Source organism: Acanthopagrus latus, chromosome 2, assembly GCF_904848185.1.
Source record: "Acanthopagrus latus isolate v.2019 chromosome 2, fAcaLat1.1, whole genome shotgun sequence".
Taxonomy (NCBI): Eukaryota; Metazoa; Chordata; class Actinopteri; order Spariformes; family Sparidae; genus Acanthopagrus; species Acanthopagrus latus.
Genome location: NC_051040.1, coordinates 24,919,945 through 24,936,209, shown reverse-complemented (window position 1 = coordinate 24,936,209; position 16,265 = coordinate 24,919,945). Strand labels below are relative to the sequence as shown.

At 41.5% G+C, this 16,265-nt stretch overlaps 1 protein-coding gene across 2 annotated transcripts; it reads right to left on the bottom strand.

The window, feature by feature from the left end:
* Positions 1-4,669: 4,669 nt before the first annotated feature.
* rinl (Ras and Rab interactor-like) lies at positions 4,670-16,147 on the bottom strand. Of its 2 annotated transcripts, none has more exons than XM_037120512.1 (11): positions 14,700-16,147; positions 14,239-14,448; positions 11,845-11,959; positions 11,263-11,335; positions 9,769-9,857; positions 9,560-9,642; positions 9,042-9,273; positions 8,092-8,799; positions 7,669-7,986; positions 7,415-7,546; positions 4,670-6,277 (listed from the first exon to the last, which is right to left on the bottom strand). In XM_037120512.1, the coding sequence occupies exons 2-11, from the start codon at positions 14,416-14,418 to the stop codon at positions 5,832-5,834; spliced, it is 2,376 nt and encodes a 791-aa protein (XP_036976407.1). In that variant the 5' UTR covers positions 14,419-14,448; positions 14,700-16,147; the 3' UTR covers positions 4,670-5,831. The 2 variants fall into 2 exon arrangements, with proteins under 2 accessions (XP_036976407.1, XP_036976416.1); XM_037120521.1 differs by having other exon boundaries at positions 14,239-14,404.
* Positions 16,148-16,265: the final 118 nt, after the last annotated feature.

Here is a 16,265-nt window from a genome sequence, read left to right as displayed (position 1 = left end):
AGATCTGTCTGACTCCACAAATTATTTGTTCTAACAACAGCTGGACCTGTTGCTCTGCTGTATAACGGCTCCATTTGAAAAACAATGCTCCTAAAACGTATAAACCTGCAACATCACAAGCCAGGCTGGGATCTCAGCCGAAAAATCAACAACACATACTTTATTCATACATCAGTGTACAGCCCGCACTCACACAGCATAATTCATAGTCATAGCCTCAGCTTATGATTGGTTCAGATAGATTGCCAACCTTTTCTCTCCCCAGCTCAGACTCCATTAGACGGTGGGAATTAGACTGCATAAAATCTGTTGACTTCATGCTGACAAATGAAGAGGAGAGGGGAAACGGGAGGGAGAAAGTGCTTGAATGCATTTATGTGGATTGTGTTTCAATGTTTGTATACTGTGGTTAGAAGAGAATATATTGTAGGGAGGTGGAGTGTGTGGCACTGCAGCGTGATTCATTCTAACAACCTCACAAATCACAGGTGTGAGGTTTTGTCTGAATTTTCGAGACGATGACTGAAGCAAAAAACATGTTTTTGGGGGAAATGTTTTTCATTACATCACACTGGGTGAAACATTTTGTTAAAATGACAACAGTGATTGTCATTTTAAAATGTGCTCCATTGCAGCACTTGTGCAGGGTTGGCCCTGTGCAGTATAATACATATTGCATTCAGTGTGTATTGGTACACTCCTTATAATGTCTCAATCATTTCAGGAGTCCTACTGGTTTGAATTTGACCATTTGGGCTGTTGAAGCAAAATGAATACACATGTGTAAAGTGGAAATGTGCATGTCCGTGTGTGTCAGCGCATGAATTTGTGCACGCATAAATATGCACAATTCCATTTTAGCATAAAGTGTGTGTCCGTCAGAGGGGGGGGCTCACTCTGGTGGTCATTAATCATTCAATTACACACCTGTCAGAGTTCAGACAAGTGGGAGAGAGGGAGGGGCCGTGGGGTAAGAGGAGTTAGGGGTAAAAGAGAGAGAGGCGGAGGGAACGGGGGAATGCAGCGGTGAAAGGAAGAGGAGCAGAGAGAAACTAAATGACAGAGAGAGGGAATGCAAAAGGGTGACAGAGAATGGGCGAAAGTTTTATTGTGCTGTAGCGCGTGAACGAGCCGTGACAGAGGCAAGCTGCTGGATGGTGACAGGCCACAATAAGGACAAAGACACTTATGTATTATAGGGTACAACTGGTGAGATATGAGGACAAGGCAGCACTTCATCCAAACTGACCAGAGTCGATTACTAAGTTTAAAGTGAAGCAGTCCAGGGCGTCTTTGGTGTGTTTAGAGAAAAACGGGACAATACAATATGGCAAAGTAGAGGTTTAATATGACAAAGGCAAAACTAATTTCTGTAATGTACTGCAAAAACTCAGAATCACAGTAGTCAAAAATATCTCTTCTAATGTAAGACATATTTATCCTAGAGAGGAGCATTTTAGTAAGATTATGGGACTTATTTTTATAAAATGTTCATATTTTTCTTTTACGTTCTACAAGCAAAAACCACTTGTATTCATTTTGTTGTTGCTGTTTTTTTTTTTTTTACTTACTTTTCTCATTCAGTGCCAGTTTAAGTTAACATAGCTATACTATTAAAACTAGCTCAATGAAATTACTTTATACTCCGTTTTTACTTTACGTATGATGTTAAGTACTCAGTAAATGTCTAAATATTATATATTATGCTGTAACACTGAATTATTGTTAATCAATTGTTTTTTTCTGACATGTTTTTCACCAAACTCTGTTTTCTTCTTTATCAATTAATTGATTCGTAATAGTTGTAAGTTTTCTTCATTTCTGATATGGAGAAAATAATATCAATGTATGTTGGCTCTGTATGTGGCTCTTTGTCCCCTTCTATACAGTGTGTGTTCATGTGTTTGTATACTGTATGTGAACAGCCCCCCCACACTTAATCTTCTGTGTGTGTGTGTGTGTGTGTGTGTGTGTGTGTGTGTATGTGTGTGTGTGTTGCAGTCTCCATGTTGAGCTGCAGTACCTCAACCGCCTCAGGCCACAGCCATCTGTGCCCCCCCTCCTCATTTCACATACACACAAATACACACACTCCTCTTCTCTTCTCTGCGGACCCCCTCCTCCCTTGCCGCCACCACCGCCATATATCTAATTTATGGCCTTGGTGAGTGCGTTACACACACTCATGTATGCATAATATATCACATGTGTGAAAGAACTGTGTGTGAGAGAATGAGTGTGTGACACTCATTGGCCAGTATAAACTGAGGCTCCTCCCTCGTCGCTTTCCAAAATTTTGCTCTGTGTGTGTGTGTGTGTGTGTGTGTGTGTGTTTGTGTGTGTGTGTGTGTGTGTGTGTGTGTGTGTGTGTGTGTGTGTTTTCAATAAATGTGTGATCAAGAGTGTTTCTCTGTGTTTCTTTCAGTCTTCCACAAGATCTGACATCACTGATAAATTGTGAGAGGAGAAAGGGAATGTTTGTGTGTGTGTGTGTGTGTGTGTGTGTGTGTGTGTGTGTGTGTGTGTGTGCAAAGGCCCAGCTGTTTCTGGGCTTGACATCCACATGCAGGCAGAATGCCAGATGTCTCATTAGGCAAATTTGATTGGCTGGGTCATTTAGAATGCAGCGATGATACGGTTCCATATGTGTGTGTACATGAAGCTGAGTCTGTGTCTGTGTGGACATTTACATAAGAGGCCCATATAACTATTTACACGTGTACATGCCTGATGTATGTGCATTCATTAACTATTTTGGTAACATTTGAACTTACAGGATGTTAAAAGTAATGGCAAAAAAATAAAACAAAACTACATAACATATACATAGAATGTATATAACAGGAAGAATGTCAACCTTGAAGAGGCTCTATGTTACAATTTGTGGCAATTCAAACATATTGATCAGTTTTTATTGCCCATATGTGAGAAGATTTTAATGTGACATGAAAAATGACACCTTCCCCGTCCTTTTCTAACATCTATGGAGAGCCTGCGGACAATTTGTTTGAGTTGTTTAACGCTGCTGCTGGACTGTGGATTTCTTTGTGAGGGACTCGGGTTGGTTTTAAAGGGACAGTCACACAAAGGATGTGACTTCATGCACGCTCTCAAGCGCCTCATCTCAGCGGTAGCTAAGGTTTTTCCTCCTTCAACTTCAGCTGCCACTCCAACATTTAATTTGAATGTACTCCACTGTGTGCATTTAAACAGCCACTTCATCTGTTTGTCAGATTCTAATTCCTCTTTCACCACTGCTGCTTGTCATGTCATGTCATTCAACCTGACCTCCTGATTTTACATCTAACTGTTGCTTCAAAGGTTACATATGCTTACATCTCCACTGCAACTTCAAATCACTAAACTTCAACTTCGACTGCTACATAAACTACATGTGTTTGAAGCAACATTATGTAACTTTTCTACCTTAAAATAACAGCTTCAAAATAATTTTGATGGTACAGAAAATGGCACAAAATTCCAACATCTACATAATGTTGCTTCAAGAGTCTTTACATCTGGCCACCTCACCCCCTGAGATTCTTTACATTTCAACTGTCATTTTCAAGAACCTCAAATACTCAATTAATTCTGAACTATGAATTTTCATCTAAGGTCCCTAAACTTAAGCTGCCATTTCAACTTCTCCAGAGCTTCATATTCATCTCCTTCATGCAGTCCCATATTGGTGCTTTAGCCTCAACAGCGACTACAACAGCTACTTCAACTTATTTCCGTGCTTAATTCTATGATGTCAGTTTGACTTCTGTGAACCCACAACACATGCATAGTAACTTTCTAAAGTGTGACTACTGCAGTCAGTGTTGTGTGGGTATCATCATGTGCAGAGGCATGTCTGCAGGGACCCACCACCCACACGTGTCACAGCACTTGTTGACATAGTTTCTCTTTTCAAAAACAGCATGAACATATTCTGATTTTTATATATATATAAATATAAATATATATATATATATATATATATATATATATATATATATATATATATATATATATATATATATATATATATACACACAAGCAGTTACTACAGGCTCTACAACTTAAGGTGGTTTAATGCTGCCCCCTGGTGGTCCAATGGTAGGCTGCTTTTTTTGCTGTTCTGGGATCTCTTGAGAAGCTCTACTACATAACGTGAACATGTTTTTTTTCTTTGTCCTGATCCACTTGGTTTCATATTAAAAGTCAAGACAAGAGTTTCTTCAAAGTACAGAAAAACAGCACTGACACTCAGGACATGCCCCTGCCTGCATTAAAAGGCTTAGTAACACTAAAACAAGGGTACTGTGACATCAGGCTAAAAAAAGTGATGATGACTTAAATCTTAATTTTTAAACCTTTTCGTGGCACTTGGGGAGAAGCAGAAAAGACACACCTGTCCTTCGATTAATGTGTTAAAAGGCTCGCAAGCAGCTGCCTACCTACACATCCAGCAGACACTGAAGTCACGCATGTTGACTTCTGTCCATCTGGTGACTGTAATACCAACATAAACTCTCCTTTTAGCGAGCAGCACTGTTTTATTAAAACCTTATGAATTTACTCTTTTTGCACTTAACAAAATTACAAATCAGAAATGACATGAGTTGAATGTAATCAGCATATGAAAGGATTTCCATCTCGTGTTGCGCAGTATCCAAACACAAACTCCACCAGTCATGACAATTTATTTAATAACACAAGGCGACAGATCTCTTGCTTCAAATAACATCACTGTAAGCTTATGTTTACCACATTTCAAAGGAAACAGTGGATTGAAGGCTGATGACTAGCAATATATTAGTAATTGACCAGTGTGATGAATTATTAGATGTAAACCCAGGTATCAGCTGTGGGGGAACAATTGTCAACTTATGAACAAACTCCTCTCTTCTTTACAATAAAACAATGATGTAACATTTGGGCTAATCAAGGCCAGTGCTTCCTAACCAACAAGAACACGTAAAATGGAGCAATCTCCAACTGTGGCCCCTAGACACAAGTTATTGCCTCAGCATGGACTTAATAAAAACTGATTTCTGTCTCCCCAATGTTTTAAAGCTGCCTTAAGCATTATTTATTAATTAAGATAAGTGTTAAATAGCTCTATTATACAACAGTAATCAGTGTTATAGAGTGTTTGGTCAGCAACCCAAGTCTCTGCACCTTCTGGTTGTGCAGTAAAAGAGAAAAGACAGTTTCTGGTAACCCTGCCCACTTTATCCAATCACAACAGAGAACTCCAGAAAGAAGCGGTCCTGTCTGCCGGTCAACAGGCCGAGAGCAGGATCCTCCTGGAATCAATGGTGGAACAAGAAGAGGAACCAATTCCTGTGCTCCAGGTGGCGGCTTATACTACCAAACAGACCAAATGATGACAAAAACTTGAAGAAAAGAAGGAGGCAAAGAGAGCTGTCAAAAAACACTGCAAAACAGATGGGAAGTTAGCTAAAATGATGCTTAAAGCAGCTTTAATTTGAAAAGATTTTAGACCTATGTGGAAGTAAATAAAAATAAAATCCAGTATTTTGCAAGACAAGAAGCTGACATTTTTAGAAAAGTACAAATATTTCTGCATCCCTTTCAAAAAGACCCTCAGGTTCACCTCAGGAGAGGAGTCTCCACCTTCAGGTTGGCATTAATCAAAAGCTCCCTCATCTTCTTTTCACCTCTACAGAAGAAAAAACGTGAGGTTGGTTTATGTGGCATGGAGAGTTTGACCCACTGAGAACACTGTTTGGTTACCCTGACCATGTCTAAATGGTCAAAAAAGGTGTTGTTAACAGGTTGTTATTCTTTGCTTCTCAGGTCCATCCTTCATCCTCTCTCAGTCACAACCCTATGTGGTTCTCTTCCCCCACTGTACATAGAGTCAGTCCCTCATCCTGTTTTTTCCTTACTCTGTCACTATGATTACAGTCCGATGCTGGAGCGGACGTCTGTGATTTGTCCTCAGCTCCTCGTTCGCTGCTTGTCTCTTGCAGATCCTCCGTGGTGCCTTCGGTCTGCCTCTGTGATGCAGCAGTATTAACGGAATCAGATTCTTTCCCACTGTCCTCTGTACTTTCACTTTCTAAGTTCTGCGCGACCCTCGTCAACCTGCGAATGGTACGCCTGTGCTTGCTGCGGCGCGATTGGTTGCAGTGCAGGGTGCGCCTGCGATGCCATTGGTTGAGAGACTTTTGGGCTTCGACACTGAGCTGACGGGCGGGCAGTCGTGGCTGGAAGCTGCTGATGTAGTAAAGAGAGGCGTATAGAGTTGTCAGGTAGTAGCCACCTGTTGATATAGGGGATAGGGAAAGAAAGAAAGTCTGTGAATTGTAAAGTGTAGCATTATCTAATTGTTTTATTCATTCATTCATTTATTAACTGAACAAAATTGGCAGTCACATCCAAATCTCCATTTTGGAGATGAGAATTGAGTTGCACCAGCTATCTTATACTGTGTTTAGATTCCTTCCAAAATTTAAGTGACGACAAGCTACATTCAAATCATCCATTTACTTAATCTTGCTTAAGACTTTAGCAGTGAATTAGCTGGGAAGTGTCAGTATTCATTTTTTATTCTTCATGTGAAACAGAAATATGTGTGTTTTGGTGTGAGTGGTGTTTGTGCAGTTTAGAATGAGCGAGAAAAATCTGATTATGCTAGCCTAGTCTGTGTAATTTGGTCATTTATCAAAACGTTACTGGCATATTCTGTAATTTGAAGTCGATTGTGTTCTTTTGGTGGAATTCCATTCAAAATATTTTACTTGACATTATGATAAACAGCAATTCGTAAAATGTTGAGTCGGATAAATGGATGATACATACTTTTGCAAGCTAACAGTAGTTTTGTCAGTTACAACAGCAACAGCTACATCTGGGAGTTACTTGTGGTCTGCCTAAGAACTAGCTTGCGTGGTGCAAAGTGTTTTAATTCAAACATGTATCCATCTCTCCACTTGAGCCAACATGTCATCAGCCTATTAGTGAATCTGTCCACCTTATCATTTCCCCATGAGTGTTCCGCCAAGTTCCGCCCTGCTGTGCTGTGATTGGGTAGTACCTGATGCTTTGATACGGGTGGGAAAGGGCCTATTTCAACCCAGATTACGATCTTTTCCTAAACCTGACACAGTTGTTTTGTAGCCTAAATCTAACCAAAATGAAACTGAAAATAATAATTCAACTACCTGTAAGTCTAAAAAAAGGAAGACAGTGTTGTTCAATGGATAGAGAGTATCTGACCCTTGATTGAAGGTCCAGTGGCTGACCAAATCATCCACTGGGATTTTTTATACATCACCTGGAAAGCTTTCTAGAACGACAGGTACCAGCCGATCACAGCACAGCAGCGCAGGACATAATGAATCACTCAATAGAAAATAGTACAATCTGTCAAAATTGTGTGTGATCAAATCTGCCGTACCCTCTCCCTGCAGCTGTGTAGGGTCCAGCAGCTCCATCATGTAGTCTGTGTCTAGCTGTAAGGTGAACACATCACTACGGAGCAGCACCCACGTCAGGCAGGGCAGGAAATCATCTGCCCCAAACACTTTTCCTGCAGGAGAGGAGAATGTGGACTTAATTCACAGACAAACAAGGTGCCAAGTTAAAGAAGAATTAATTATAAAAAAATAAAATAAATAAAAAAATTCAAAAATTCAAAAATTGCCTGGTTACCTGAGCTAGCATTAGCACTCATGCTGTGATAGATGCTCTTGCAGACTTTGAGCAGGATCTGGACCTTTTTGTTCGGTGAGTAGGCCTCGTGCACACTAGTCCACCTCTGCTGGATCCGCTCCAGGGTGGCAGAGTCAGGAACTCCAACTCCAGCCGACCCCCCTAGCTCCTCTATCCCCTTCTTCTCCAGCACGCGCAGGTTGTTCTGGAGACACTTGAAGCTACCGTCTTCAGTCCGGGAGGAAAGTATGCAGGAGTAGAGTTGTGTGGAGACAGGCTTCAGAGCCACCTTGTGCAGTGATAGCTCTACCAAGGACTCTACAAGAGGGTCAAAAGGTGTGTGAGGAGGAATTAGAAGAGCACTTAACATTAATCTACTGAGGTTCATGATAGTAACACATTTTATGTCAATTACACTCTCACCTATCTCTGCATCATTCATGTCAGTAATGCTGTCCAACAACGTCTGGATTTCTTGGCAGTCCAGCAGAGTCTCCTTCAGTGAAGTGAGCGATGACCTCACTTCCTGTAAGAACTCACTTCCCGTGACTCCACTGGGATCAGCGCTTCTCTTCAGCACCATCTCCACAAACTCTTTCACCGCCTCTGCAAACGGCTCACCTTTCCGCTCACTCAGCTCCTGAACACGATTGGTTAGTCTTTTTTTCTGACTCACCAGCCCGCCGATAGCCTGACCCACCGCCGACAGCCGATGTATGACCTTGTCAGCCAACCGGTGAGCACAAGGGTAGTGCGGGTTAGGACTCGGCGTTTGGGACTCCTGCTCTTCCTCTATGCTGCTGATTGACAGCGAGTCGAGCTCCAGCGACGGCGGCTGTAGCAGAGAGGAGGGCCTCGGCGGGGGTAGCCAGACTCCATCTTCAATCCAGGACACCCTGTGAGGAGACTGAGGCACAGGGCTGCCGTGGGGCTGTGGCTCAAACACTGTGCTGTTTCGGCTTCCAGGGGTGGAGGGAGTAGATGGAGGAAGGCTCTCTGTACTCTCTCTTTGAGGAAGGTTGGAGGAGGAATCTTTACTGGGCCTCCTGAGAACCACCCCGGCAGAAGACACTGTAGGTGACGGGGTTGGTGGGCAATTTGGTGAATCAGCTGACTTGGCTCTGGTTAGACCTGGAACAGGAAAAACGTGGATTATGAGCACCAAACATTATGAATTATAATATTTAATCCATTATGGAGCACATAGAGCACACTGAGGAATCCACTTTTCCTTGCTCTTAATTTCCCCAAACTTTCAAATGCAACTGCATGAGTTTGCCTTTGTGTTTAAAAAAAGATTAAGACAAGGTTCTAAGATATCCATGTCTAAGTTTTCGTCTTCGAAAAAATTATGTTCTACGTCACATCCTCACCAGAACTCTCCGTATCAGCAGCAGAGGGTGCCTGGTCCAACGAGATGGCTCGTTTACTTTGTAACCCCGCCCCTGCCCATGTTCTGGTGGTGCTGAGGCGTCGCTCGCGTCTGTAATTTGATGGCTGTGTGGCGGACTGTGCTGCAGTCGCCCTGTTGGTCAGCCAATCATCTCCATGTTCACGGAGGTAGAGGGGATTGATGATACACAGGGCCCCATTTGTGGAAGTCAACTAAGGAAAAAACACAACACTGCAGTCTTGAATCAGGCAAGAATGTGTCTATTTAGGACACATTAAGAACAGGACAAAAATACAAAACAAAACAATGAGCTGAAAGAGACTAAAGCGGTGATTTAAAAAAGTGAAACTTTCTTGAAAAATGGGTGGCTTTTGCAATAGGACATGCTGCCTTGCTTGCAAACACAAGGAAATCAGAAGTGTTTCCCTTTTGAACACATGCTCTTATACAGTATCTTAACATCACCTGTACTTTTACACACACACACAGACTATATACCTGTATGGAGCACATTACGCTGCTTGGCTCCCTCTGGGTCATTTCATCCGCGTGCTGGTCGGGGGGTGTGAAGAGCCAAGTTTCTGCATTAGAGAGAGGGGTTGTATGAATAAGGCAGCTCTTCAAAAATGTCCTCCTGGTTTTGTATTTGTGACATGGCTCACAGGAGTTGAGATGAGACAGGAAACAACCGAGGTGGAAGAACTCACTTGGTTCAAGTTGAGCAAGGCGGTCTTTGTTCTTGTCGGTTACACCATAGATCCAGCAAGGAATGGAAAGACAAACAGCCAACACATCCCTGATACAGAGGAGTACATGACAGAGATCAAATAAAAGCACTGAACAAATGGAAACAAGAGGTCTGCGCAGATCTTCAAGTGGCCACAATGTTGATTAGGCTTTCAAATTAATTTAAAATATGAAGATGTACTGGTACTGTAAGGATGTGGTATTAGAAAAGCCCATACAGATAAGAGACTTAGACTTTCTTGGAGTCCAAGTCTATAATTAGTCAGATAATCGTAGCAATGTTGGTGCTAATGTGCACTGCAGGCTTTAGCTGGTTAGCTTTGACATTTACTGTAATATGGTAATGGCACATGTATTTGCTAATAAGATGTTTGAGAAGCCCAGCGTTAAAATGGAGGCTAAATCACAAACAGCAAATTCATTAATTTAAACCTCAACATCAACAACAAGCAAATAAACAGAAAGCAAACCAGATTAGAATAGAAATATAAACATATAAAACAACAACAGTGTAGGTCGAAGAGGTTATATGTGACACTTTTAGTTGAATCAGTCAAAAATGTACTAAAATTTCAAGAGAATTTGAAGAAATAGCCGTTTTGACCTTGTGCTGTCTATGTATTGTGTTGCATCTACTGAAGTAAGCATGCTAACATGCTCCCATTCTGAACTGCTGGCTGCACGGCTAAATCAGCTAACATGCACACCACACCTACAGTTTGCAGCACTTAGCTGTTATTCCGATGATATATGATCCCCTTATTTGAGTGTTAATTTGACCGATTCATACATATTGCACCTGTAACTAGTTTCAAGCCGATAGTGGACAGTTGATTAGTAAAGACCTAAAGCGTCAAAGTGATACATGAGAATTTAGTCTAAGTTCATACTGTGAGAGCTTCCAATAGACTGCAGCAATAACACTAAAAGAAGTCTTCTCAGGATCAGTCCTGGCAGAGGCAACGGAGCAACCAGCCACTCACTGGAGCGAGGTCCAAACTGACCAGGGTTGTACATGAAGTAGTAAGTGATCGTAACTTTCCAGTCAAGGCTTTAAAGAGAAACCGAAACCAGTGAACATTACATCTGTCAGACAGGAACTGCCAGCTGACCTTATCGTAGGAGATGCAGTGATGAGTATTTTAGCTGTCACCAGTAATAAATTTAAGGGCTGCAAATGACGTCACCGTGATCCAAAATTGCAAGAAAAGTTTATTCAATAATACAATAATCTACGTTTTCTGATCTTGAAAAGAACATTCATTTATTTGATATGCATGGAGATCCATCTTGAGACTGATACAAGCTTTCTTTAGAGCATTAGAAGAAACCTGCAAGTTCTCGATGGCCAGCTGCTCAGAGTCCGCAATACAATATACAGTGGAATCCTCAGCATAAAGATGGGCCTGAAGACAGTAAGATGACTTAACTTAAGAGTTACAGCAGGTTCTTACCTGGTCAAAGAGTAGAAGAGCACGAGCTGAGCCAAGTCAGAGAAAGAAAGACGAGATTCGGCCAGCTGGAAGACTGATGCACGGAAACAGAGAGAGTGGGCAGAATTAGTCTCACAACAAAACACACATTCCTGGAAACACACCGAAGCTTGAACCAGGAAGGTCTAAAGCGGAATTTCCCACTAACTTCATTAGTATTACGTGTGATATTTTCTGATACTCTGGCTCAGAATGGTCACTTGTCTCTTTAACCTGTCATTGTATCTATAGTGCATACATCTGCAGAGAAGAAAAAGTAGCACCAACGGGTGTAACTGGTAGAAAGTTCACAGTTTCAGGAACCAGAATCTGCCATTTGAGAGCAACCAAGAAGTGAGTATCTGATTACCTGCTCTCAAGTTCAACAGCACCAAGTATTTATATGTCTGGTCTAGTCAGTGTCCGAGGACAGACTGAGTCATAGAACAAACGCCAGAAGTGACAAAGTGACAAAGTGACAGCTCATCACACAAACGGCAACACACAGAAGGAGAAAGTATATGTGTAATGTAGCCAATGTGTCTGCATGTGTTTGGGCCATACCTCCTGTGTCTGTGCTTTTGATATTATGGTCAAACACTGCTTCATTTTCTCCTCCATCGGACACACACAGCAGGCTGGGCTGAGACGTTGCAGAGTCGCGAACAACCAGGAAACTCTGGAGGGAGACACACGATGACTCATTTCAGTAGCTGAAGTGTGACGGAAACTTGTTGGGCAGGTTTTCTCTTGAGCAGTCACGCTGGAAAGCTTTACGTCGCAGCTCAGTGGCAACCAAGCAGCAAGGAGAGGAACAGTGATGATTTCAGACAAAGCGTGGTAAAAAATGAGCAGTGCATCAGGGTTTCCATGATAAGACTGGATTGATTTGAATCTGTCATGATGACATGAAAGTCATTTCCCACCATTAACAATTGCTGGTTGGTTCCTGCTCTTAAAGCTGACATGATAAGATATCTGATGTGGTCTCCTCTCTCATAACTTCATATCTGCAGACTCAGTTTACAATCTATAGGTCAATTTGTAACAGATTTGCAAATGATCTGTAAAAGAGTCACCAATTATTAAAGGTTACTAATTGTAGATGGATGAAAAAAATTAAATACTGTAAATAAAATGTCCTAAAAACCCTGTTTTCCACTTCATCTTTTGGTGATGAACAATGGGATGCTATGTGAGCACAGGTTTAAGGTTTTTGGGCTCAGTCGGAAAAGGATGATGTCACATATCTCCATGCACCAATCAGAGTTCAGCAACATTTTCATCAAAGTCCAATGATGGTAAGTGGGTTTGTTTGTTTATGCTGCCATATTTTTTAATTACACATAAGATATTAGATATCAAAAATATAATCCTTTTAACAGCCACAGTTGAAAACGTTTTTGTGCACTGGTGATAACTTTGCTGTAACTGCGTAGATGCTCTGTTGGTCGAGCCTCTTGATCTGATCTCATCCCCTCCTGTGGAAGACAGTGACTTTTACAGGAAAGGCAGCTGGTCGGGACATGATTAACTTGAGTAAAACTAAGCACATGCAATCCCAAATACAGCCAAGCAGCGGTTCAGTCATCTAGTTACACCACCACAACTGAATTCAGCTGTGCTCTCAAACACTACCACGCATTTATACACACAATGCACACACACACACAGACAGACACACAGTCACAAAGGAAGTGGCTTTCATTCTGAGAGTAAACAGAAATAGAGACAAGTTTTCTCCAAAATTCAAAGACAGACACAAAGCAGGGCAGTGGAGACATTACAGGAAATAAATATTCAGTTGATTTGTAATGGCAACATTAAGTCACAGATTCATACGATGTCGCGCTGGAAACTCATCAAGCAGAAATAAACTCACTTTTTTTTTGGTTTAGCATTTCAATTTAACAAAATCCGCAGGCCTACAACCACCAGGGGGGACGCAGTTAAAAGTACACTGCTGTATGGTATTTGTACAAACTCTACGCTTTCCTGTGAGGGTTTCTGCAGTAAAAACAAACTCTCATGTATTTCCTATGACTAAATACTTATTTTCTGCCTGCTAGAGTTTTGCATTTCAGATTAAAAGCGAGCGCTTTAATGTTTTTCTCAGACCTACTCACATTCAGTCTTTGCTGCAGACGTATCCATTTTGTAATGTCATTTCCCTCATATGCGCACACTTTTATTCAGCGCTACTTCTGCATTCGGCTCTCTGTCATCAGATAGTCACAGAGAAAAAAGGAACTACTCTCATGTGCATGTCAGTGTTCAGTGGGAGAATGAAAATGTAAGTGAAACAAACAGACATCCCTTCTGTTTGTCCGCTCTACTCGTTTGAGGTCAAGCTTGAGGATACTTAGTTTCACAAGATATAGGATATGGTGGTCTTGGCTAGGATACTTATAAGGGGAGGATTATTTGAATTACCAACCTTCTTTCACCTGTCCAATGTGTCAGCGAAAAACAAACAGGATAAATGAACACATAAATGTCCATATCTACAACTCAACGAGTTATTTTACCCCTTGTATGTTGAAGGATATGACAAAGCAGAGCTACTTGGCGAAGTGGTAGACCACTGGTCCGTTTAGGATCAGCTGATACGTTTTTAGTGGTTATAAGGATTGAGGATTTCTGTCATAATTCTGTAAAAATTTCATTGTGACAAAATACACCAGGCTCCAAAAAGGATAAATATTGTCACAGAAGGTTGACACTCACAAGTCCATAGTCAAGATAAATGATGCATTCAATAAATGTAATAGTTTTTAACTTAGATTTAAAAGTTTTAAACAATTTCCTTGAACGTGTGAACCAGCGACTGATTTACTTCACTGAATTCTCCAAAAAAGTAAATCACCAGATGTTATTCGCCATCATGTAGAAAATCACTGAAGAAAGTTCAGTTTCCTTCATTGATTAATTTTAGCAGTGAGGAGGGGAAAAGCTCACCCCAGCAGGTGTTCCACGGATGGCAGCGTGGGCCTCCTCTCTATCCCAGGGTGCCCCAGGGCACCAGGCCTCCTGACAGCCCCTCAGCTGCTCCAGCAGCGACAGCCTCCTCCTGCTGCTCCTCCATGGGATGGCTGTGGTCCCATTGACTGAACTGTGAACCGCCCTGGACACAGACATATGGACGCGTTTATGTGCACATACAGCCGTCTGTATACATGCACAGAGACGACAGATCAGTGTGTGAGTTAGACGCACTGGGAACAAAAGAGATAATGACTGCTGATGACTTCATGCATATAAACATGCAATACTGATATTTTTAACAGAAATTTTGAGTTTCATTAAAGATTTTGCTCATCAAACATACATTTAAAGTACTGGAACCAAAAAGTCAGTAGACATTTAGAAAAGCACTTCAAGACAAGTTAATTGATGGTATGAAATTGGCTGATACTTACATGTGTCAGTCTGGCTCAGCTAGTTCTTGTATCCTCTCCTCTACACTATTGGCACACTTCTGCACATGTTGCAATCTTCCCTCACTCGTGAACTCTTCCTTTCTCTGCACGGCGCTAAATATTGCTTAAGACCTCAAAATACCAACCGGGCTTGAAAAAAGGAAGCTCTCGTACATCCTCAAGAAGTTTCCTGCTATATTGTGTAGAGCGTTTCATATTTCAGTCGCCGTACGGCTGCCATGCTTGCCTTCTTCTGTCACCTGCACATGCTGGCACTTAGTGCACTTTCAATTTTCATGTGAACTGTTCAGCTGATGTTTCATCGCAACCTCTTCTTCACCCTCCCCTCCCCTCAGGTCTGCATGTGGTTAACCCCGCTCTCAGTCAGAAGACACAGCATGTTCTCTAAAGAGATGTAGGTGCTTATTTTATCTCTCTGCAGCTCTGTTTGTGTCTTCTGCTCAGAAATGATGAATTTAAGAACTGTGAATCTGTCCTGAAAGCACTTCACCACAACTCTGAGATGATCTTTTTCGGGGATTGTATCTTGCAGCTGAGGATGATATGCATGTAACGATGAATACACTTCGCACTGAAGTCATCCGTAGGAGATGATATACAGAAAAAAACGTATTACTATTATTAGAAGGAGAAAGCACACTGGCTCAAGTACCGGTAACTGCACAGAGGCGTTTCATGTCTATTTTGTTTCATGTGCATGCAGGTGGCGTGTTGGCTGTCAAATGGTCCTGCCTCTCACAGAAACCACAGCTAGACTTGTAGGTGGTTGGTCAGTATTTCCGTGGCAAGTAGAGTCAAAGTTCCTTTCGAGTCAAACGCCATTTCTGCTTAAATCAACGTCATGATCTGAACAATGGCAAATGACCGATATGACCTTGCAGGCGTATGATCCCTTTTGTCACTGTGAAAAGAGAAAAAGGGCAGGATCTTAAATGTTTTAATCACACGCCTCAAGCAAGTATTCTTAACAAGTGTAGGAGCTGCTTAAAGACAGGCACACTTCTGTGAGAGTAGATTTTAGCATGACATGCTAATGGCATGTCTCTATGAATGGTCTCTAAGTTGGAGTTTCACAACTATGTATTGACAGTCACTCAACCTTTCCATTGTGAAACTACTGTAAGGGAATATTTGTGTGTGTGTGTGTGTGTGTGTGGGTGTGTGTGTGTATGTGTTTTCCTTTTCTCAGTGGTTCAAAGAGTTGGAAAATGTGATGATTTATTTCTGTGCACCAATCAGAGCTCAGAAATGTCTGAATCAAAACACGCTGACAGCCACAGGGCTGTTTGCTTGTGTTTCCAGATGACTGCCTGATGAAGTCAATTAGTTGATTATTTTATACTCATTAACATTTGATGTTATAAAGAAATATTTAAGATTTCACACCAGACTTTCAGGGTCAATAAATTATACATATATAGAAATATCCAGTTATTTCATTGGACTTCTTGGGACATGTGAGGCTTCAGTATTCACTTTTCTGTATCGTACAAACATTGAGATTAGCCACCAAAGCCTGAAAAATGGCTGCAAAGTTGAACTCCT

Excerpts from the sequence above, each read along its gene's own strand:
- rinl (XM_037120512.1), bottom strand. The coding sequence starts at position 14,418 with ATGTCTGTGTCCAGGGCGGTTCACAGTTCAGTCAATGGGACCACAGCC. Across the intron at positions 11,960-14,238 it reads TCCGTGGAACACCTGCTGGG|AGTTTCCTGGTTGTTCGCGA; the intron begins GTGAGCTTTTCC and ends GTCTCCCTCCAG. Across the intron at positions 9,643-9,768 it reads CCTTGCTCAACTTGAACCAA|AAACTTGGCTCTTCACACCC; the intron begins GTGAGTTCTTCC and ends TCTCTAATGCAG.